This window comes from Poecilia reticulata, chromosome 4, assembly GCF_904066995.2.
Source record: "Poecilia reticulata chromosome 4, P_reticulata-male-v2, whole genome shotgun sequence".
Taxonomy (NCBI): Eukaryota; Metazoa; Chordata; class Actinopteri; order Cyprinodontiformes; family Poeciliidae; genus Poecilia; species Poecilia reticulata.
The window spans coordinates 17,555,240-17,572,760 of record NC_088833.1 but is presented as its reverse complement, the minus strand read 5'-3'; the positions used below and the strand labels follow the sequence as shown (position 1 = coordinate 17,572,760).

The following is a 17,521-nucleotide window of genomic DNA, read 5'->3' as shown; positions in this document are numbered from 1 at the left end:
GATGGTATTTTAGTTGCTCAACAAGAAGTGTTTGACAATGCAGACGTATGCACTTTCAGTTCACATCTTTGCCCAAATGAGTCAGTGTTAGTCAGTTTTAATATTTCAAGAAACAGCATGAGTACTTCAGTTCTAGAGAATGTACCTATTGGTTTTTGTTTGGTCATATCCCACATCTTAAAAGAAAAAGCTGTCGCAAAGAGACAAGTAGTTGTTTTCATTCTACTGGTTTCACCTCTTGGCTGTGTCACTTGATTGGTATGAGTAAAAGGCATGACTTATAAAAAAAATAAAAATCACATGACTCTGTGTAGTTTCATGGATTCACAGTAAACTAACCAGTAGTGCCTTTATTAGAGAGTTGTGTCCGGGATGGATTACATTTACAAATTCGTCAGCACAGTATTGTCATTATTTTATGTGAAAGAGGTTCCCTAATTAGAGCGAAATAATGGGTATCTATTATGTGATAAAAACAGTACTTGGGTTGAACCGGTCATCTGACTCAGCTGTTCAAGTGCTTTCAGTAAACATAGCTTTGCTGATGCTTGCTTTCATCAACTGGGAGTGCTTCTTTTTTATTTACAAATTATGTGTTTTTTGTTGATTTATTTGACTTTATTTTGTAAAGAGTTTAAGGCGGTCTGTCTTGAAGACAAGCATATATATTTTGTCTTTTGTGTCATGATTTCAGTTACTCTTTTGTTTTGTTTAGTTTTGGGGTTTTTTTTATCCAATCTGCTAAATATATTGAATTTGTACATTTTTAAAAAGTGTTAAAATTGACTGTAGGTGAGTGGGAGAGATGAGGAGCAGCAGGAGGACTGAAGTACCCCATACAAGATCTGCTCAACTGCTTACTGATCACAATATTGGCACAGGTGCGTTGGGGAATATTAAATGTAATTTATGTTAGTAGTTCTACAGTAATATTTGATCAGTTTGTGATTGGGATTTACAAAAAAAAATGTTTTTCAGAGCTGACAACTGCATGGAAAACTTTGGCCCAGTCCAAAGCTGCTGTAAGTAAACATGACGGTGATATTTGTTTGTCATCTATTCATTAATTGTCGCAGTTGCCTTGGACTACAGTGTTTTCTACCTGCTTGTATTTTGTAGCTGCGGCATATAGAAAATCGCTTGGAGGCCACTCCAGGAACTGCTGCTCTTTTGGACTCCATCCCCATCTCCCCCAAGAAGAAAACATCAAGTTCATCTCGCAGCAGGGGTGAGTTACTTCAACATGCATCAGCTGCATTCTGACACATGTGGTTTTTAGAGTTGTGATTACTCGTTCCAACCTCTTTTCTTTATAGATGGGCAACAAGGTGATGAATCTAGAGGGACTTCAAAACCCAGAGGTGGAAATCAGAAGAGTCCAGCGAAGAGCAGCTCACGCAGCCCTTTGAGAAATGCCACTCAGGACAGCAATGTGCGGAAGAACAGCAATGTGGAGTTCAGAGAACCTCTGGCCTCATACAGGTAAGCTAAAGTAATTTAACAACAATTACTGGCTGAATTACTGATGCATTGCTGTACTTGAGTTTGGTGTTGACTAATGTTAAATATCTTAATAGTTTCGCCTGGTTTCACATTGACTTTAAGTTTAATGGTTGTGAGAATGGCTTTAGTAAATGTGACATATTTTAAAACTAGGAAAGCAGCAGTGCATTTATTCATGCCAGACATGTTCAGTACACTGCTGTCGGTTCAGGGGGCACCTGTACCAAAGGATTGATGTTTTAAACCTACACACCTGCAGAACATTTGGTTTCTTGAGCTAAAGTACAGAGATATATTTGTACCACACAACTTTTAAAGACTATAGCTAAACATGAAGTTTGAGCACTCTCTGTTTTCATTGAAGTATGCTGTTTGAAAACATCGTTTCCCTGTTAACTACAGCAAGTTAACAGGGAACTTGCTGTAGTTAATAGCAAGTTAATTACAACAACTTGCTGTTAGTTTTGCTCATTAGTTTTGACTGATGGGCAAAACTAAAGCTGTGTATCAGTGAAGTGTAACAGCAATAAAGCATACAGCTCGTTCTATATTGAACTTGCCGTTAATTATTCACTTACCAAATGTTACGTAACATCCATCCATCCATCCATCCATCCATCCATCCATCCATCCATCCATCCATCCATCCATCCATCCATCCATCCATCCATCCATCCATCCATCCATCCATCCATCCATCCATCCATCCATCCATCCATCCATCCATCCCTCCCTCCCTCCCTCCCTCCCTCCCTCTCTCCCTCCCTCCCTCATGTACAAAGTAAAGCAGATCTTAAGTAAATGCCTGTAGCAATGTAGCCAAACCTATTAATCAGCTGATGTTTTATTTGGATGTGAAAAAATAGGGTAAATATAGAAAATTATTCATGTGATTGGGTGACTCTGTGTGTGAAAAGCGTTTTTGTGTGATTAATTATTTTAAAATATAAGGTGAGGCAAACTCTGATAACTTGTAAAGGTTTTTTTATTGAGTTCTCTAGGACCATTCACGGCCTTAATCTTCAGCGTGCAATGGGAAATGTATTTTCTTTCACAAAACTCTTAACAGCTTAAATTTGATGTTTTTTCAAATTTCACTTTTTTCCTGCATATTTTAAGTGCCGAGATACTTTCCTACACAATGAAATAATTTCAAACTCTGTTTCATTTGTAAATTCACTGAGCTGTAAATTAAAACTAAATCTTGTTTCTCTTCTTGATCCCATGTAATCTGGTGTACGTCCAGAGAGGCCACCCCGCCTTCACATCCCTTTTCTCAGCTGGAGGCCTACAATCTGCAGTCCGTGCCAGGGTCTTCATACACATCCTCCCTGCCTAGCTCAGATCCTCTGCCCAGCCAGCTGATCTACCAGAGAGACACCAGGGACAAGCAGACTGACGGGGACTTGGACAGCACACGCTCCTCTGCACTGGAGAGTGCCGAGGTGCGCTACCTCAATGACCAGCCTGTCTTGGACGGCCTGAAGACAGAGCAGAACACTCACAAAGCACAACTTGTCATGGATAGTCGCGAATCAAAGAGTTTTGCTCGGACGCCCAGCTCTTCACGCCAAGGGGAGAGCACTCCTTCCTCAAGCCCGGGCTCAGTTTCCCAACGCTTGGAAAACCTGAGGCGACATCAGCCGGATGATAAATTAGAAAAACTGAAGGAGCGCATTCGAAGACAGAGGCAACATTTGGAGGAGATGGCAGACAAGGAAAAGTCCAAGAGTTGTCTTGAAAAGCCCATTGTTGCATTTGTTGAGGGTGACAATGTTGGTTCAAGCACCATGCCAGCAGCAAAGATAAGGAAAGTCACAGCAGCACCGCCAGCACCTATATACAAAGGTATTTTAATACATGCATTTTTCTCATTCCTCAAGCTTTTATGTTTTGACTGCCTACATTAGAATAATGTTTGTACTTTTCAGTAAGAAGTACAGTTTTGTATTTCAATGTATTTCTTTTTTTTTTTCATCCACAGGTTTCAACAGTGCAGAGACAAAGGTCCAGATTCCTGATGGTAAAGTTTGGAAAGAGGACGAATTCCATAACCTCAACAGAAAAGTTTACAGAGACATATCACACCAATTTCCTGGTAAATATATTTACGAGGCCACTCAGTATTTTAGTTTACCTTACCCATACACTTTGTCTTGATTAATTGGACAGGTTTGCAACTTTGTTGTTTTTGTGTTTTGATTAAAATTCAGTTTTTTTTTTTTATGTATTTGAGATTAATATGTCTATTAAATTAACGATTGCATATGATTTTCTTAATTTTGTAATTCCTCTGAATGTTAGTTTTATAAAAGAAAAAATATAAGTTTCAGAACAGGCACAGGATGACATGAGAATCTGAATGTTATGTCGAAATACCATTATTTTACTTTGTCATCATGGTGTTTACACAATCTCCTTCTGTTTTCACATTCTTAATAGCCAAATGTATTTCTTAACTTGCTTACATGCAGAACAGCACAACAGGTTATTCAGTGCACTATAGGCAAAGAAAACTCTTCCCTCCTCAGTGGTTTCACTAACATCTCATCCAGTTAAAGGCCTTTAAATTATAGAATCAGTATGACTAGAAATGTTCATGACTTTGAAAATGTCTTCTTTTTTTTAACCTTACTATACCTACAAGTTATCTGGTTATGTCTAACTGGAAATGTTGAGCTGTTTTTTTGTACACATATAGTATCCAAAATAAGAAATTCTGTTTTATTCATTCTGTTGGGTATTTTCTTTATTTGTCCTTTCTGTATAGAGAGCAGCAAATTCAGGCATCAGCATCAGAGAACAGAAAGGTCCAAGGAGAAGAGGCCATCCAAACCAGTCAGGAAGGTCCAAAAAGTTGCCCCAGTATCTGAGCAGAATTTTAAACCAGGTATAGTTCTCTTTACTATACAGTATGTGGGCTAACACAGTACTGAATCTGCATTTAATTATGATGAAAAATGGAAAAACCACCAGACTTCTGCTTTATGCTTCTCTTCTATTCTGCAATTAATTTCTTGTTAGAAACATTTTAGGTCGCTGAATCCAAAACGGACTTCCTTTAATGTCAATAAAATGAGTTCTACCACATTCACAGGGATAGTGTAGCTGTTTATTGTTACTCATCCACTGTTCTACAGCTATTTGAGTATATATGTCAGGGCGTTGACCTTTTAATACAACAATGTGAATTAATGAGCTACAACAACATTTAATTTTCCTTTGGGATCAAAAAAGTATTTTTGAATCAATTTGATTTTGTCTTACTTTAGTCTTCAACTATTCTGGTGGTGTCAGGGTAAAATCTATCCCTCAGTCTGCTCTGCACTTCACCCTCTTGAGCCACCAACCCGAGGACATAAATGTGAAAAGTCTGTACTCACATCAGATGAGTTCATAGATTAAACGATGGGCTCTGAGGTCTACGCTGCTGACCTAGATTTGTCTTACATGCACAGTTTTCCAAGCACTACATTATTTTAACCAGGGATACTGCTCTACTGAACCAGAGTTATGACCCTAATCCCCATAGATTTGTTTTCTACTATGCATTAAATGTGCTTTAAAACCAACAAGAGACACAAAGACAACCAGGCTTCAGCCATGTACCACCGGATCAAGCAAAACATTTGTGGGTACATGTGATTATTTACCATCTTCATCGGTTTTTGTGCTGTTTTTATTAATTTTGTTTCTCCTGATGCTAACACTTTTAAAGTTTTGGAATCCATGAGTACAGTGCTTCGCCTTGAGCAGCTTTTGTCAGACTGGAGCATTTTGCAAATTGACATGGACATTTCAGAATACAGCTTCACATTCAAAGGATTAAAAAAAAGAAAATCTTTAAATCTTTGTTGGCTAAACACCAGCTGCTTCTGCATGGCTGGAAACAACACAGACAGTTGTTGGAAGTAGTTTGCACACAATATTCTGGCTCCTTATTTCAACTTCTGTTGTTGTTTAGTATGTGTGTTTGACAAAAGTGGATTATTTAAGATTTAAAATCCCCTTATTCTCATTATATCAGAAAAGAGCAAAGACTGCTAGGAAGCTATTAGTTGCTGCTGGTTGTTAAGGTCTCACTGAACAGGAAGAAATCTGATTTTTTTTTCTCTTGTGTTGTTAGACCAGGCGGTTAGGGTGCATTGTGTGCTGTCATGTTTGTAAAAACTTGCTGTGAACAATCTCTTCTGTTGTTCTTGTCATCTACCCCAGTGTTTGGTGATTCCTTGTCTTTCTGTTCACCTCAGTTTCACTCTTTGTTTAGCAGCTACACAGAGCACATCATGTTAAGGGTGTTCTAAAGCAAGAATAATCAGGTCCAAGTTAAATCTAGCCGCATAAAGTTCAAGTAAGTCAAATTATAACCAAAGTTACTTCGCTGTGTTAGTAATTATAAACATATGTTAGTACGAAACTGACAGTTATCTTTTGAAGAAATCCAACAGATTGCTCAGAAATATGTGTGCAGTCCCTCAAGTCTGACTGGTCTGTGCTTCATGTTGGAACGCTACTATAAATAGACATCTGCGGCCAGGTTCACTTGGCTCATCAACTCGGTTCAAACAGCTGCTTGGTTATTTGATGTGGAATACTTGGAACTGTTCTGAATATTTTGTGCACAAGACATTGCAATGCATTGAGTCATCTGTCAGAGCAGGTGAGCCGTGTCAAAGGAAGTCCTTTCAGACAGGACAAAGGTGTTAGGTTGTCATAAAGGTAACCTAACAAATCTAATTTCTACAGAAAAACTTCATTTTATTTTATTTTTTTTCTAGCCACTTTACCCTAATCGCTAAAGATCTTCATAGAACCGTACACTCATGTGTCCCTTTATCTATGTCATTCATTTATCGTAATGAAATTTTCAGCACTTTGATCTGAACTGTGTATGTTGTTCCTTTTGCAGTGATTAGTCCTGCATCATGGCGTGAGGGCCAAAAACTGGTAAAGATGGTACTAGGTTCTGCTCCAAAGCTACCCAGTGAAGAGCACAGTTCCCATCCAGCTGGCAGACAGACCCGAACAGGTGCGGCTCAGGAACATGAACTGTTAACCTGCCATACATACCAGCACATAATGTTCTGTCATGAGATGCTGTTTGAAGTGGTTACAGGCAAACATCAGACAGTATACGTGGTTTCAACAATTCAGAATAGCTTTCTCGATCCAACTCCTGTTGGCCTTTGCAATAATGTCTGTGTTAATTGTACTAAAAGGTAGAAGGTTTATTGCTTAAGTATTTTATAAAGCTTGTGAATAAACTAGCTAGCTGTAATTGTTTTTAAAAATGTCCCCATGCATATTGCATCTGGATATCAGTAAAATTATATTTTATTAAGTGCAATCTTGTCAAAAGTCATGCATCAAACTGGCTGAGATAATTAAAACACTGCAGTACAGATACAGATACTTAGCAGTGCATTGGGCATGACTGCTTATGTCATAAATTCTGTCACATTTTTCCCCGTAGAGCCATGGGTTAGCCCTCAGTTTATCCCTCCTTTTAGTACAGATCCTCTTAAGCATTTTGAAGCAGAACTTTCCCTGTTCTTGGTAAAGCGTTGACCTCTTAACACTTTGTCAGCTCAGATTTCTCTTTGAGGGCTACTATAAAAGATAACTCATGTTTTTTTGTGAATATAAAAATGCATAAATTTTTTTCCAATCATTATTTCTTATTTTAAGAACAGAGGTGTATATGGGAGAAGACATGCTGTAAAACAGGGTTTTGCTATTTTAAACCAAGAAGTTGGCATTGCTCCCTACCAGGACTGCATGATACATCAAATTGAAGTCGTCGTTGCAATGACAACGGACTACTTGGATACCATATTTATAAGGATACTATATTTTTGGTGTCACCCATTCATGCCCTGCCAATTGATTTGACCCTCCGGACAGGCTAACTGCCTTTAATACACACAGCCAATATTTATTTTTAGTGGCTGAGATGCAGGATGGCACCGAATATGATAGGGACATCATGTAATGTTAAAGCAAGATAAAATACAGAAATTAAGCTAATCATTTTTAGCGTCATTGCAGTAATATCTCATTAACAGTATTGCTTTCTCATCTTAGTTCAGACGTTTCTCAGATTCCAGTTTATTCCATAACACATCTCTACAGGTTAGAACACACCAACTTGCAGTGCTTCCTTCAGCCTTACTGTTACCTCTTATGTCTGTGAGCAGCTCAGTAATAATGAAAGTAGATAGTTAAGAATCTTTTTCACTCTGTAACAATATCCACCAGCTGTGGCGCTTTCACTAATCTATATAAACCCAGACAGGGTTGATCAAGTTGTACATGAGCTGATTCTAGCCAGTTAATTTACTTCCTCTATATTTTTTGTTCTTGTTTTTTATTGTTACTTTCCTTTTGTCTTGGTTGCAACTTATTTAGGTTGAGAAGGCTTTATCTGTTGACGATTGTTTATTAAATTGGGAACTTGCTTTTTATATTATTATTTATAACATTATGTTAAACATAAATTTTGAATTTAAGTTGCACTAAGTTATGTAGGTTTTACGTTGGTTTTCACCAGGATAAGCCAAAATGACATGAGTAAAAAATTCAGAGCTGTTTCAGGTCTCTGACTCAGTGTTGGTGTTGCATTCACACACTCTGAGTCTCTGCCTTCCATTTTATTTTGAATATGTCTGCAGTGCGAGCCACTGACCGGAACAAATACAGATTGACTGGCTTGTCAAGTTGAATGCACAATAATACATGGATTGATATTTATTGACTGCCCAAGTGCATGCGCCATCTAGTGTGTGTGAAGTCCAGTAAAGCTCTTCACAGACATGCTCTAAAATAATCTATCTGGATTAGATGGTCCATGGGATTGTTCAATTTGGCCTAGATTAAAGTCGCCGCTGTTAACCCTTTGGCCATGCCTCATTCATTATGTTGATCCTTTCTGGATCTGTGCTACTATTCAGATATTGTTTTTTAGAGTGTAGCCATTTGTTTGAGCATGCAATGGAATTTAATAATTATCTACTTTTAAATAATCTGCTTTTATGTACTTATTATCCAGGTTTGGCTTATTATTTATATTGAAGTTTCTCTTATCAAAACATGAATATGTAAAAAGTGAACAAAATACCATTATTTCTAGGAACTAAACTACTGAAATTTTTAAAAGCAGGACAGAAATGTGTGACTAAGTAACATCATTGCTTTGAATTAGTTATAAAGGAGACTGAGCCTAACTCTAATAGGATGTGTACTCAAACCTCAGGTATAGAGGCCATGCAGACTTCAGCAAACACTGTTTAAATTTCAATAATTTTCCATTTCTAAGCAGTAAATAAAGTTTTCTTCTAACTTTTTAATCTCATATTTGAATTCAAACTCAGAACTAAACTGATTTAAACAGTGTTCTGTCTGTTTTTGTGGTAGGTTTATCATTCTGGATAGGGATGTACTGACATGAAAATTTGTGCACTGTTCACTTGCACGTCTCACCTCTTTCTTTTTTTCCTTACATTTTTCACCAGCTTCCCATCATCACTCGGACCCACATTCAGAACAGAGGAGACGCTCTCGGCCAAGCAGCACAGAGAGGTCTCGCAGTGCTTTTCAGGAGCAAACGGCCAGCCGCCCTACGACCTCATACAGTCCCTCTTCCTCAGCTCAGGACAAGACGCTACGGGGAGTGAAGACAGATGTTTTGTCAGTAGACATCCAGGGGATTCTTAATGACCTTCAGCTGGATTGCGAAACAGCTGAAATGGAAGAGCGTGCTCGTAAAAGATCCCGGGGTGTCAGTGGTAGTAGAAGAGGAAGAGGAGGGTCAGGTTCTCGGACGAGGGCGCCAGTCTCTGCTTGGGGATCTACAGGAGTGGCAAACACCAGCTCCAGGGTCTGCCGGAGTGCTAGCCCCACCACACGCCAGCCTGACAATACTGACAGAACAAGCAAAAGTGTCAAGAAGCGGCACTATGACGCAGACACGGTTCGCCAATACATTGCACAACAGCAAGAGGAGAGAAAGAGGCGACAGGCAGAAGAGAAGAGAGCAGTAAAAGAGGAGGCAGTAAAAAGAAATCAGAGATTGCAGGAGCTGTACAAGAAACAAAGAGAAGTAGCAAGAACTGCAACCCTTTCCTCTGAGGCAGTTGTGGCCCCTGTTCAAAAGCGACTGCAGGAGACCTACACCAGACTGCTTCTGGAGGACGCCCGACTCAGCGAGGCAACACCTGAGCCACATTCTGCACCTTTCATTCAGATGGTATTAGGCTTTCAAATAAGAAAGTTTCTCTTTTTTTATATTTAAAAACTGATTTGAGGACGAAACATTGTGGAAGTGTGACTAACGATGATTATTTTCCAGAGACCCATGTACCAGCCTTCAGGAGAGTCGGACAAAGAAAACAAAAGAATCGGGGTTTCACAAAGCCCCTCAAGCAGTGACAAGTCTTTGAATGAGCAGCCACCACTGCCATTATCCAGGTACTGAGTTGCTGCAAAATGTTTGCTAATCTGAGTACGAACTTCCTTTACATTGTAGAGTGAGAAACTCCACAGACAGGAAATTAACCACAAATGATTCTCTCAAAGGTCAAAGTTGATATATCTTATCTAGTGATGCTGGTTCTACCCAGAAAAACCAACCATTGACTTGAACTTTTGATTAACGACTTAGGCTAATAAACAAGTACTTTTAATATCAAAGGAAAAAGAAAGCAGAAAATGTGCAGTCTCCTGCAATCGGTGCATGAAAGAACACAAATAATTGACTTCTTTTTGTCATCTAATTTAAAAACAATTATTAGTCATTTTATTTTCCCTAAATAATATCACATGGATGGATATGGAGAAAGATGTACTGATAAAAGAAAGCTCTAATAAAACAGTATATATTTTTGTTCCACTTTCAGATATTTTCATATTGAGTAGACTGTTTGATTTATGTAAAACGTATTTGTTTCCATTTTTTTCTTGCTTTTTGTTTGATTCACTGATTTTTGTTCTGATTATTTGTGAGCCATTTTTCTTTTCTAATCTCTCACAGGAATGATCTTGAATTTACCTCTGTGCTTCAGCCTGATCATCCAGCTTTTCACCCCGCCAGCGGCATACAAGTAGCTTCTAATGAACATCTCCTCTCTCAGCTTTTAAGACTGGAGGCAGCATTAGCTTCTAGTAGCAGAAAGTACACTGAACAGCCTGCCACAGCACCTCACCTCCAGTCCCCGACCAGAATATCTCGTATTGAAGCCCTGAAGGCAAAGGCCACATCCCTCTCAAACCGTATCGAAACGGAGGCGCGAAGGTTCGCTGGACAAGGGATCAACTACGGTGCAGCGACTTCCATGGATGTTGATACCGTTTTGCACCCCAGAACCTCTAGCCTTGATGTTGATCACTGGACAGGAACCGTTGCTCATGCTACCGAAAATAACAACTTCTCCTTTAGGGCACAAAAAGCGTTCACAAATGCAGCTAATACTTCATATACTGGCATAGTTCTTCCAGGAGCCGGGAATCTGCACGACTTAAATGAAAAGACACACACCAGTTTGACAAATCCACATGCTGGTTCTCCGGGTGTAAATGGGTTAACTTTAAACACTTACACCCAAGAAGACAGGAGGATTATTGGTGACTTGGGCATGGAAGAGAGAACAGAAAAACTAGTACAAAGAATAAAAACTAAAAAACCGGAGAATCTGGTGTATCCGTATCAGACTGATCTCCACGATTCAAGTGCTGGTTCCATTAGTGAGGGTCCTCTTCTTAGTGAAGGAAGTTTCTCTGAGGAATACGGAAGTCCTCCTCACTACACCAGCAACCATGGGTGTAATTCAGATTACTTGGAGGCAGCGGACTACAGCGCAGGTAAAAGAAGTCATAACAAGCGACTGTTTGAGTTCCAGAGGGAGGCAGCGGAGTATGCAGCCCTCAGCCCGCCTTTTACACAACTTAATGGCAGCAAGGCACCATGGGAAGAGCTGAACGAAGGAAGTCCTCTGAGCGTAATCAATATTTTCACGAAAAATGTGCAAGGGTCTATAAAAGGTAAATTCATCCATCAGTGGTTTCTGTTGTAGGATGATTCTACTGTAAAATCCAGTTTATTTATGAGACACACAGTTGGACGTAACACGATATCTTCTTTCCTCCGCTTTATATTTTAGTGAGTGAGAGAGCTTCAGGGAATAATTCTCCACTTCCTCATTCTTCACACTCTGAAAACAGCCAAGATGAAGCAGCGCTCTATGAGGATGACTTTGTTTCATCACATAGCAGCAAAACCAGCAGCCATCTAAAGAGAGGCCCCAGGTCACCCAGGTAACAGAAAAACCGAGGCGTCTGTAGCATGACCACTGGGTGGCATTCATGTCACACAGCTGGAAAGAATGAAAACTTTGCACATATAAATATTTCCTTGAGTTTTAGCTTAAAGACTAAAAAGAGTTATTATTAGATATATTGTTTCTGTATTTTGGTGTTTGCACACGTATCAGAAAGTGTTGGCTGGTTGTTATAGTGAGTTGCTTATCATGTTGCAAATGATGAGTCCATGTAGCCACATACAGGTTTGAGTTTGGGCAATGACATAAATTGTATTCATTAATAATAAACATCTTATTTAAAATATAATTTAATATGATCTTTTATATAGATATTTATCCTAATTGTTGTGGCAAATATTCTCCTTTGTTTTACCTGCGTTGTTTTAGCATGATCACTTTAAAAAGCTGATCAAAAGTCATATTAGTACAGAAATGATTTATTGCTAACATTAATCTTTTTATTTATCCAGTCGCTCACAGCGCATTTCCCCAGGCTCAACACCTGGTTCCTCACCGCTTTCCAGGCACTCCACCAGTAAAAGAGGTATAATTGTGTTTTGGCTTTTTTTCCTGTTTTGAGCAAGTTGGAAATCAATCAATATGTAAATAGCAAAGTTTAATCATCTTTTTTAACAACACATTAGACTGAGCTGAATTTTTTTAAGCTTAGTTTTATCTTTTAGTTGTAAAGTTTGGTACAAAGTCATCCATTTTGTGAACCAGGGTTCACAAAAGATGGGTTTGAAAAATTGGGTTGAAACAACAAGTGGTGTGGATTAAGGCAACCTTAGAATATTGTCTTAGCATTAATAGCAAAGCACAAAAATTAAATTTTGCTGTGTTTAAGCACTGTGCCCATTTTTAAATGTTTATTAGTTTCTATGGTATAAAAAAATTGTTTTATGTGTCTACAGCAACTATTTCAGACCAGAGTGACGCAACTCTTGTAGAAGAACAGAGGAGTTCACCGCTTTCAGAAACTCTCTCCTCTGACCACAAAAAGAGAGCTTCAGACAGAAGTTTGAGTCAAGCTCAGCTCAAAAGTGCAGATTCTGACACATTAGGAGAACCTTCAGCCTATTCTCCACAAAGGTAAAGTCCCATGCAGATTACAATTAAGAAAGCGGATTGCTTAATTTGTTATTGTACAATCTAAGCCTTATATCATTCACATTCTTCTTCAAAAAGACCTTTTGTTCTTGAAAACTCATCCATCTTGTGTTGTAGTGGACTTACTACCTCCATCTAGACTAATGAACACGCAGCTTCCTCTTGCTTAACACATAATCACTAACCAACATTCACAATGGATGGCTGTGAGAGACATTGTACGACTCATCAGTGAGTCATACAAAGGCTTGGGAGTGGGCAATTCATGAAACTTGAGTGTTAACATGAGTTTGCTTTTGTTGTATTTAGGCTTCTATGCTTTTAACAATTTTTAAAAGTATTGCGCCAAATTTACGTATTTTTATTAGAATCATTCAAAGTTCTCAAAGAGACGTTTTAGGAAACAGCAGACTCTGGTATTTCATTTGAGAAAACATTTGCTGGAAAAACCAGTTTGACTTCACCGTAAACCTGAAACATGAGCTACTAGCAAAACTCTATGCCACCATGGAGTATAATAAGACCTCAGTGCTTCTAGTAGCAGCAGCGTCTGAAAAGCAGGAGTCTTCTAATTAGCCGACATTCCTGAAATTACTCAAATTTACTTTGTAACTCAAATAACTAAATAGTATACTCAAAAAAAGATACTGTTGCTCATCGAAAGAAACAAATATGCTTTTTCAGCTGAATTAGAGCAACGCAACCATTATACACAAATCTAAACTTCAGTTTGAGTTTAAAGAAAACATTTATTTTGAAATGCTTTCTTGCTTTATTCCTATGTTTAAACGCATAATGTTTCCTCATAGAGTTCCGCTTATTGCCATATATATATATATATATATATATATATATATATATATATATATATATAAATAAAATGTATAGAGATTAGAGTGAACTGTGTTGTTTAAAATGACTTGATTTTTCTTTTTATCATTGATGTAGTCCAGATGCTAAAGTATGCAAGTGCTGTGTCTTAAATCTGTTTTTATTAAAATACCCCGCTACAGTATACAAAATTCTTTGCTGCTCTGTAGAGTGAGAAGCTTCTACACAATAAAATTAAATGATTGCACACCAATAAGTTGTCATTTTAATTTCATGTACAAGTAAAATATTTATTTTATGTGGTAAAAGTCTAAAAAATTGTGAACACTACCAGATCTGTTGCGACAGTGTAATCTAATAACCGAGGTTGTGTATTGATCCTTTGTGCTAAAGAGGGTAGAGTCCAATTTAACGCAGCTGTGTGTATGTGTGTTTGTTCTTGAATTTATGCTTGTATTTGTGTGTGTGCGTGCGTGCGTGCGTGCGTGTGAGACAAAGAAAAAGGGTTCAGGGACAGAATAGAAGAACTGCATTCAGATCTGCAGCTATAGACTTAACTATTTTTGATAGTTAACATACTGGTGTTATAACTTCCCTTATGTTTGGACTTTCCTAAAGTATTTACAGTGTTTGGGAAGAGCCAAAAGTACAACAAATATTTGACTGTTTGCTTCAACATGTAACAGCTGATCAGCCAGGAAACCTGCTATGTTGTTGTTGCAAATCAATCTGTTGTAAATAAAAGTCTAACTTCCTTTTCTACTTTCTTAAGCTAAAATAGGCTTCTCTGTGCACTCTGGTTAAATTGATTTTAAAGTTGTTCCACAATCTCTTCTTGGTAAAGATCATTTGCCACCAAAGTGAAATTCACAAAGGCATGGGTAATTACTAAAATGCACTTAACCAGGGATGTGTGAGTGTTCTGCTGTCGTCCTGTTTGTTTAGCAGCTAGCGCCAAGCAACACGGGCAAGCAGCAGTTCAACACAAGTGTAGCAAACAGTGGCCACTTTGTTTTGCAGGTTGGGCGGTATGCCAAAGGAAAAGAGTTTTTTTCCTCTTAATCTCTCTTCATGAAGTAGAGACATTTGAACCTGTACTGGTACCATGAAACCCAGGTGGCAGATTCTTTGAATTCTGGGGTGTGTCTGTGTTTCCTGTGATGTGAAGGCTTTACATTCTGGCAAGATTCTGACATTATGACAACCGACTGTTAAATTTGCCTCTGATTAAAAGGTTTTGCATATAAGTTGTATGTTCACAGACATAATATCTAACATTTGCCTTTACAAATGGCTTCATTTGCTAATGGTAAATTACATCTACATTTGAAGAACACTAGCCTGGTAAAAACCAGCTCCAGGGGGTTTGGTGCCTCGGCCATTGAAAAACAATTTCTTCTGGGCGTAAATAAACATTATCTGTTCAACTTAATTATAATTTATCACAATTTGAACATTAAATTATCCTTCTCTAGTTATATTCTTTCATTGGAACATTATTACATTTTCTTGTCTCCTTTTTCCCTGCTGTGTGCCTGAATGTGTTTATGGCATTCCTATCATTCTGTTCACCTCAGAGCTGCCTTAGCCAACCAGATCATTTCTGCAAAGACTGGCTGTCAAATTTAAAAAGTTTGCAGCAGTCCTTTAAACTTAATTCAAATCTATAATTTAAAAAAGATTGATTGAATCTGCTGTGTAACCACAGAAACCATTTTTTAAATATATAACTTTTTTTTTTTGTTTCCGATATTATTTCCTAGAAGATCTTAGTGGATTAAAAATGTAAAATCGATTCACCTCGTGTTGAGGAATTGTAACACCTGTAAGTTACTGATACAGTTTCCTCAGATGAGCAATAACAGATTTTTGATTTGCCGTTTTCACAGACCCAAACTGGTTTCCTCGTCCTGCTCTCCAGACCTCAGTTCTTCTCTAACTGCAGACTCTCTCAGTGAGCATGTGAGAAGAAGCTCTCATAATCCCAAAACATCCAGCAGAGCAGAGTCATGGTCCGCAGGTACATGAAAAGCACATAAATGTTTTATTGATTTTTATTTTCTACCAAATGAAAGATAAATATACCAGATGTTTCTCACCTTGTGTTTCTTTGTCCTTCTTCTAGGCGAGCTACAATATTCACCTGCTGTCTTGCAGCAGCGCATGGCAGCAGAACTGCAGTACTTGGAGACCATTGAAGAGTCAATCAAGCAGCTGGGAGACGTGGAGAAGCTAATGGGTGTGTCCATGGCACAACAGGAGAGCGCATCATTGACCCAAATGCTCAAGGTAACGAAGAACATTTGCTAGTTGGAGAAGATAAGGAGGGGAATCTCTGTTGTGTAATTACCTGCATCATTAATGTATAGATAATAGTCGTTGCGATAGTTTATCAATAAAAATAGTGGCAGTTTGTTGTCTCAACTCAGCTATGCTGTATTCAGAGTGTTCTAGTATGTAGATTTAAGTATAATAGCTGAAAAAATAATCCCAACAAAACATTTTTTGCTATTTTGATTTTGCACACATTAATATTACATTTTTGATCAAATAAATTTTTTGGCTCTTGATTTAGTTATTTTGTTTAGTAAAATAATCAAAGTCTCACAAAAGCTACAAAAAAAGCTGTTGTCCCTTGAAGACATTTTGTTTTAATATTACTGCACTTGCACTAAAATTAACGTTTTGACTGGAAACTTTTTTTTACTAATTAACCTTACCTGTCTCATACCATTTATAGAGTACAAATCTACTCTATTGACCCGTTCCTTGAACTTTAACCTTTAGGCCAAGCAGCACCGCCATGAGCAGGAGCTGTATGAGCTGAAGATCAAGACCGAAAGAGAAGCTCTCGAGACAAAACTCCAACTAGAAGAAAACAGACAGAGAGTTGCCAGAGTAATGCTCCCTTTTTCCATTATACATATTTTCTTTGAAGATTCACTCTTGTTTTTCATGTTTTCAATTCCAAAATGTAGATGTTTATATTGATGTGTGTGCAATGTTCATGTGTGATTTTTGTCTAGGCTCATTTAGAGCTGCAGGAAAACTTGGCAACATCACAAAAGCAAACTTTGGAAGGTCTCCAAGAGTCGACTTCTAAGATGATGAGCCAACAGGCTGAAGCAGCACGATACACAGCAGATGCTGCCCGACACATTAAGGAGGTTAGCAGTAACTTCCTTCCTCTTTGCCCAAAAACATCTTATGTTCCAGTTTTTCATCAAAAGTTGATTGTTCAGTTAGAGGAACAAAAAAAAAAGTCAGAGAGAGACAGAAGAATACTACATAAGCAGTTGAATGTTTACTTAATCGTTTTGTTTCTGGCTCGTCAGATGACAGACCTGGCACGATCTCAGATTGCGGGGCATTTGATAATCCCTCCTGTTGCCACTGATTCTGCGATGTTGGTCCAGCAGGAAGAACTAAATAGTCCCTACACAAAGCAACAAGACATGGAAGACTCTAGCAGGTAAACCACAACATTCTTTGGTGTTTATGCACAACCCATTCTCAACTGAAAATATTTATCTTCACATGTTTTCACATTTGTATTGCTTGTTTAAAATGGCAATAATATGCAAAATCAACTTTTTTTTTTTTAGGTTTGTTCTAATGTTATTTCCTCATTTAAAATCATACCTGGAGTGTTACCTTGATCGTTTTATGCATATTTGAGAAATCCTTTAATCTCCCATGGCAACCATTTAGCTGTGCAAAATGCCTGCGGGGGAACAAGGCTCAAAGTTGTAGTTTCCAAGCCT

The 17,521-nt window shown here is 38.1% G+C and overlaps 1 protein-coding gene across 2 annotated transcripts in view; it reads left to right on the top strand.

The window, feature by feature from the left end:
* Nucleotides 1–17,521, top strand: part of cep350 (centrosomal protein 350) — a 34,333-nt gene that overhangs the window by 1,704 nt on the left and 15,108 nt on the right. For both annotated transcript variants that reach the window (XM_081606408.1, XM_081606407.1), the window contains exons 2-20: nt 793–881; nt 979–1,022; nt 1,120–1,228; nt 1,317–1,482; nt 2,750–3,351; nt 3,488–3,601; nt 4,274–4,393; nt 6,413–6,532; nt 9,015–9,748; nt 9,851–9,969; nt 10,532–11,538; nt 11,658–11,811; nt 12,287–12,360; nt 12,731–12,908; nt 15,647–15,777; nt 15,883–16,046; nt 16,545–16,655; nt 16,784–16,924; nt 17,093–17,229. In XM_081606408.1, the coding sequence (XP_081462534.1) occupies nt 806–881; nt 979–1,022; nt 1,120–1,228; nt 1,317–1,482; nt 2,750–3,351; nt 3,488–3,601; nt 4,274–4,393; nt 6,413–6,532; nt 9,015–9,748; nt 9,851–9,969; nt 10,532–11,538; nt 11,658–11,811; nt 12,287–12,360; nt 12,731–12,908; nt 15,647–15,777; nt 15,883–16,046; nt 16,545–16,655; nt 16,784–16,924; nt 17,093–17,229 (4,301 nt within the window). In that variant the 5' untranslated portion in view covers nt 793–805. The remainder of the gene's footprint in view (nt 1–792; nt 882–978; nt 1,023–1,119; nt 1,229–1,316; nt 1,483–2,749; nt 3,352–3,487; nt 3,602–4,273; nt 4,394–6,412; nt 6,533–9,014; nt 9,749–9,850; nt 9,970–10,531; nt 11,539–11,657; nt 11,812–12,286; nt 12,361–12,730; nt 12,909–15,646; nt 15,778–15,882; nt 16,047–16,544; nt 16,656–16,783; nt 16,925–17,092; nt 17,230–17,521) is intronic.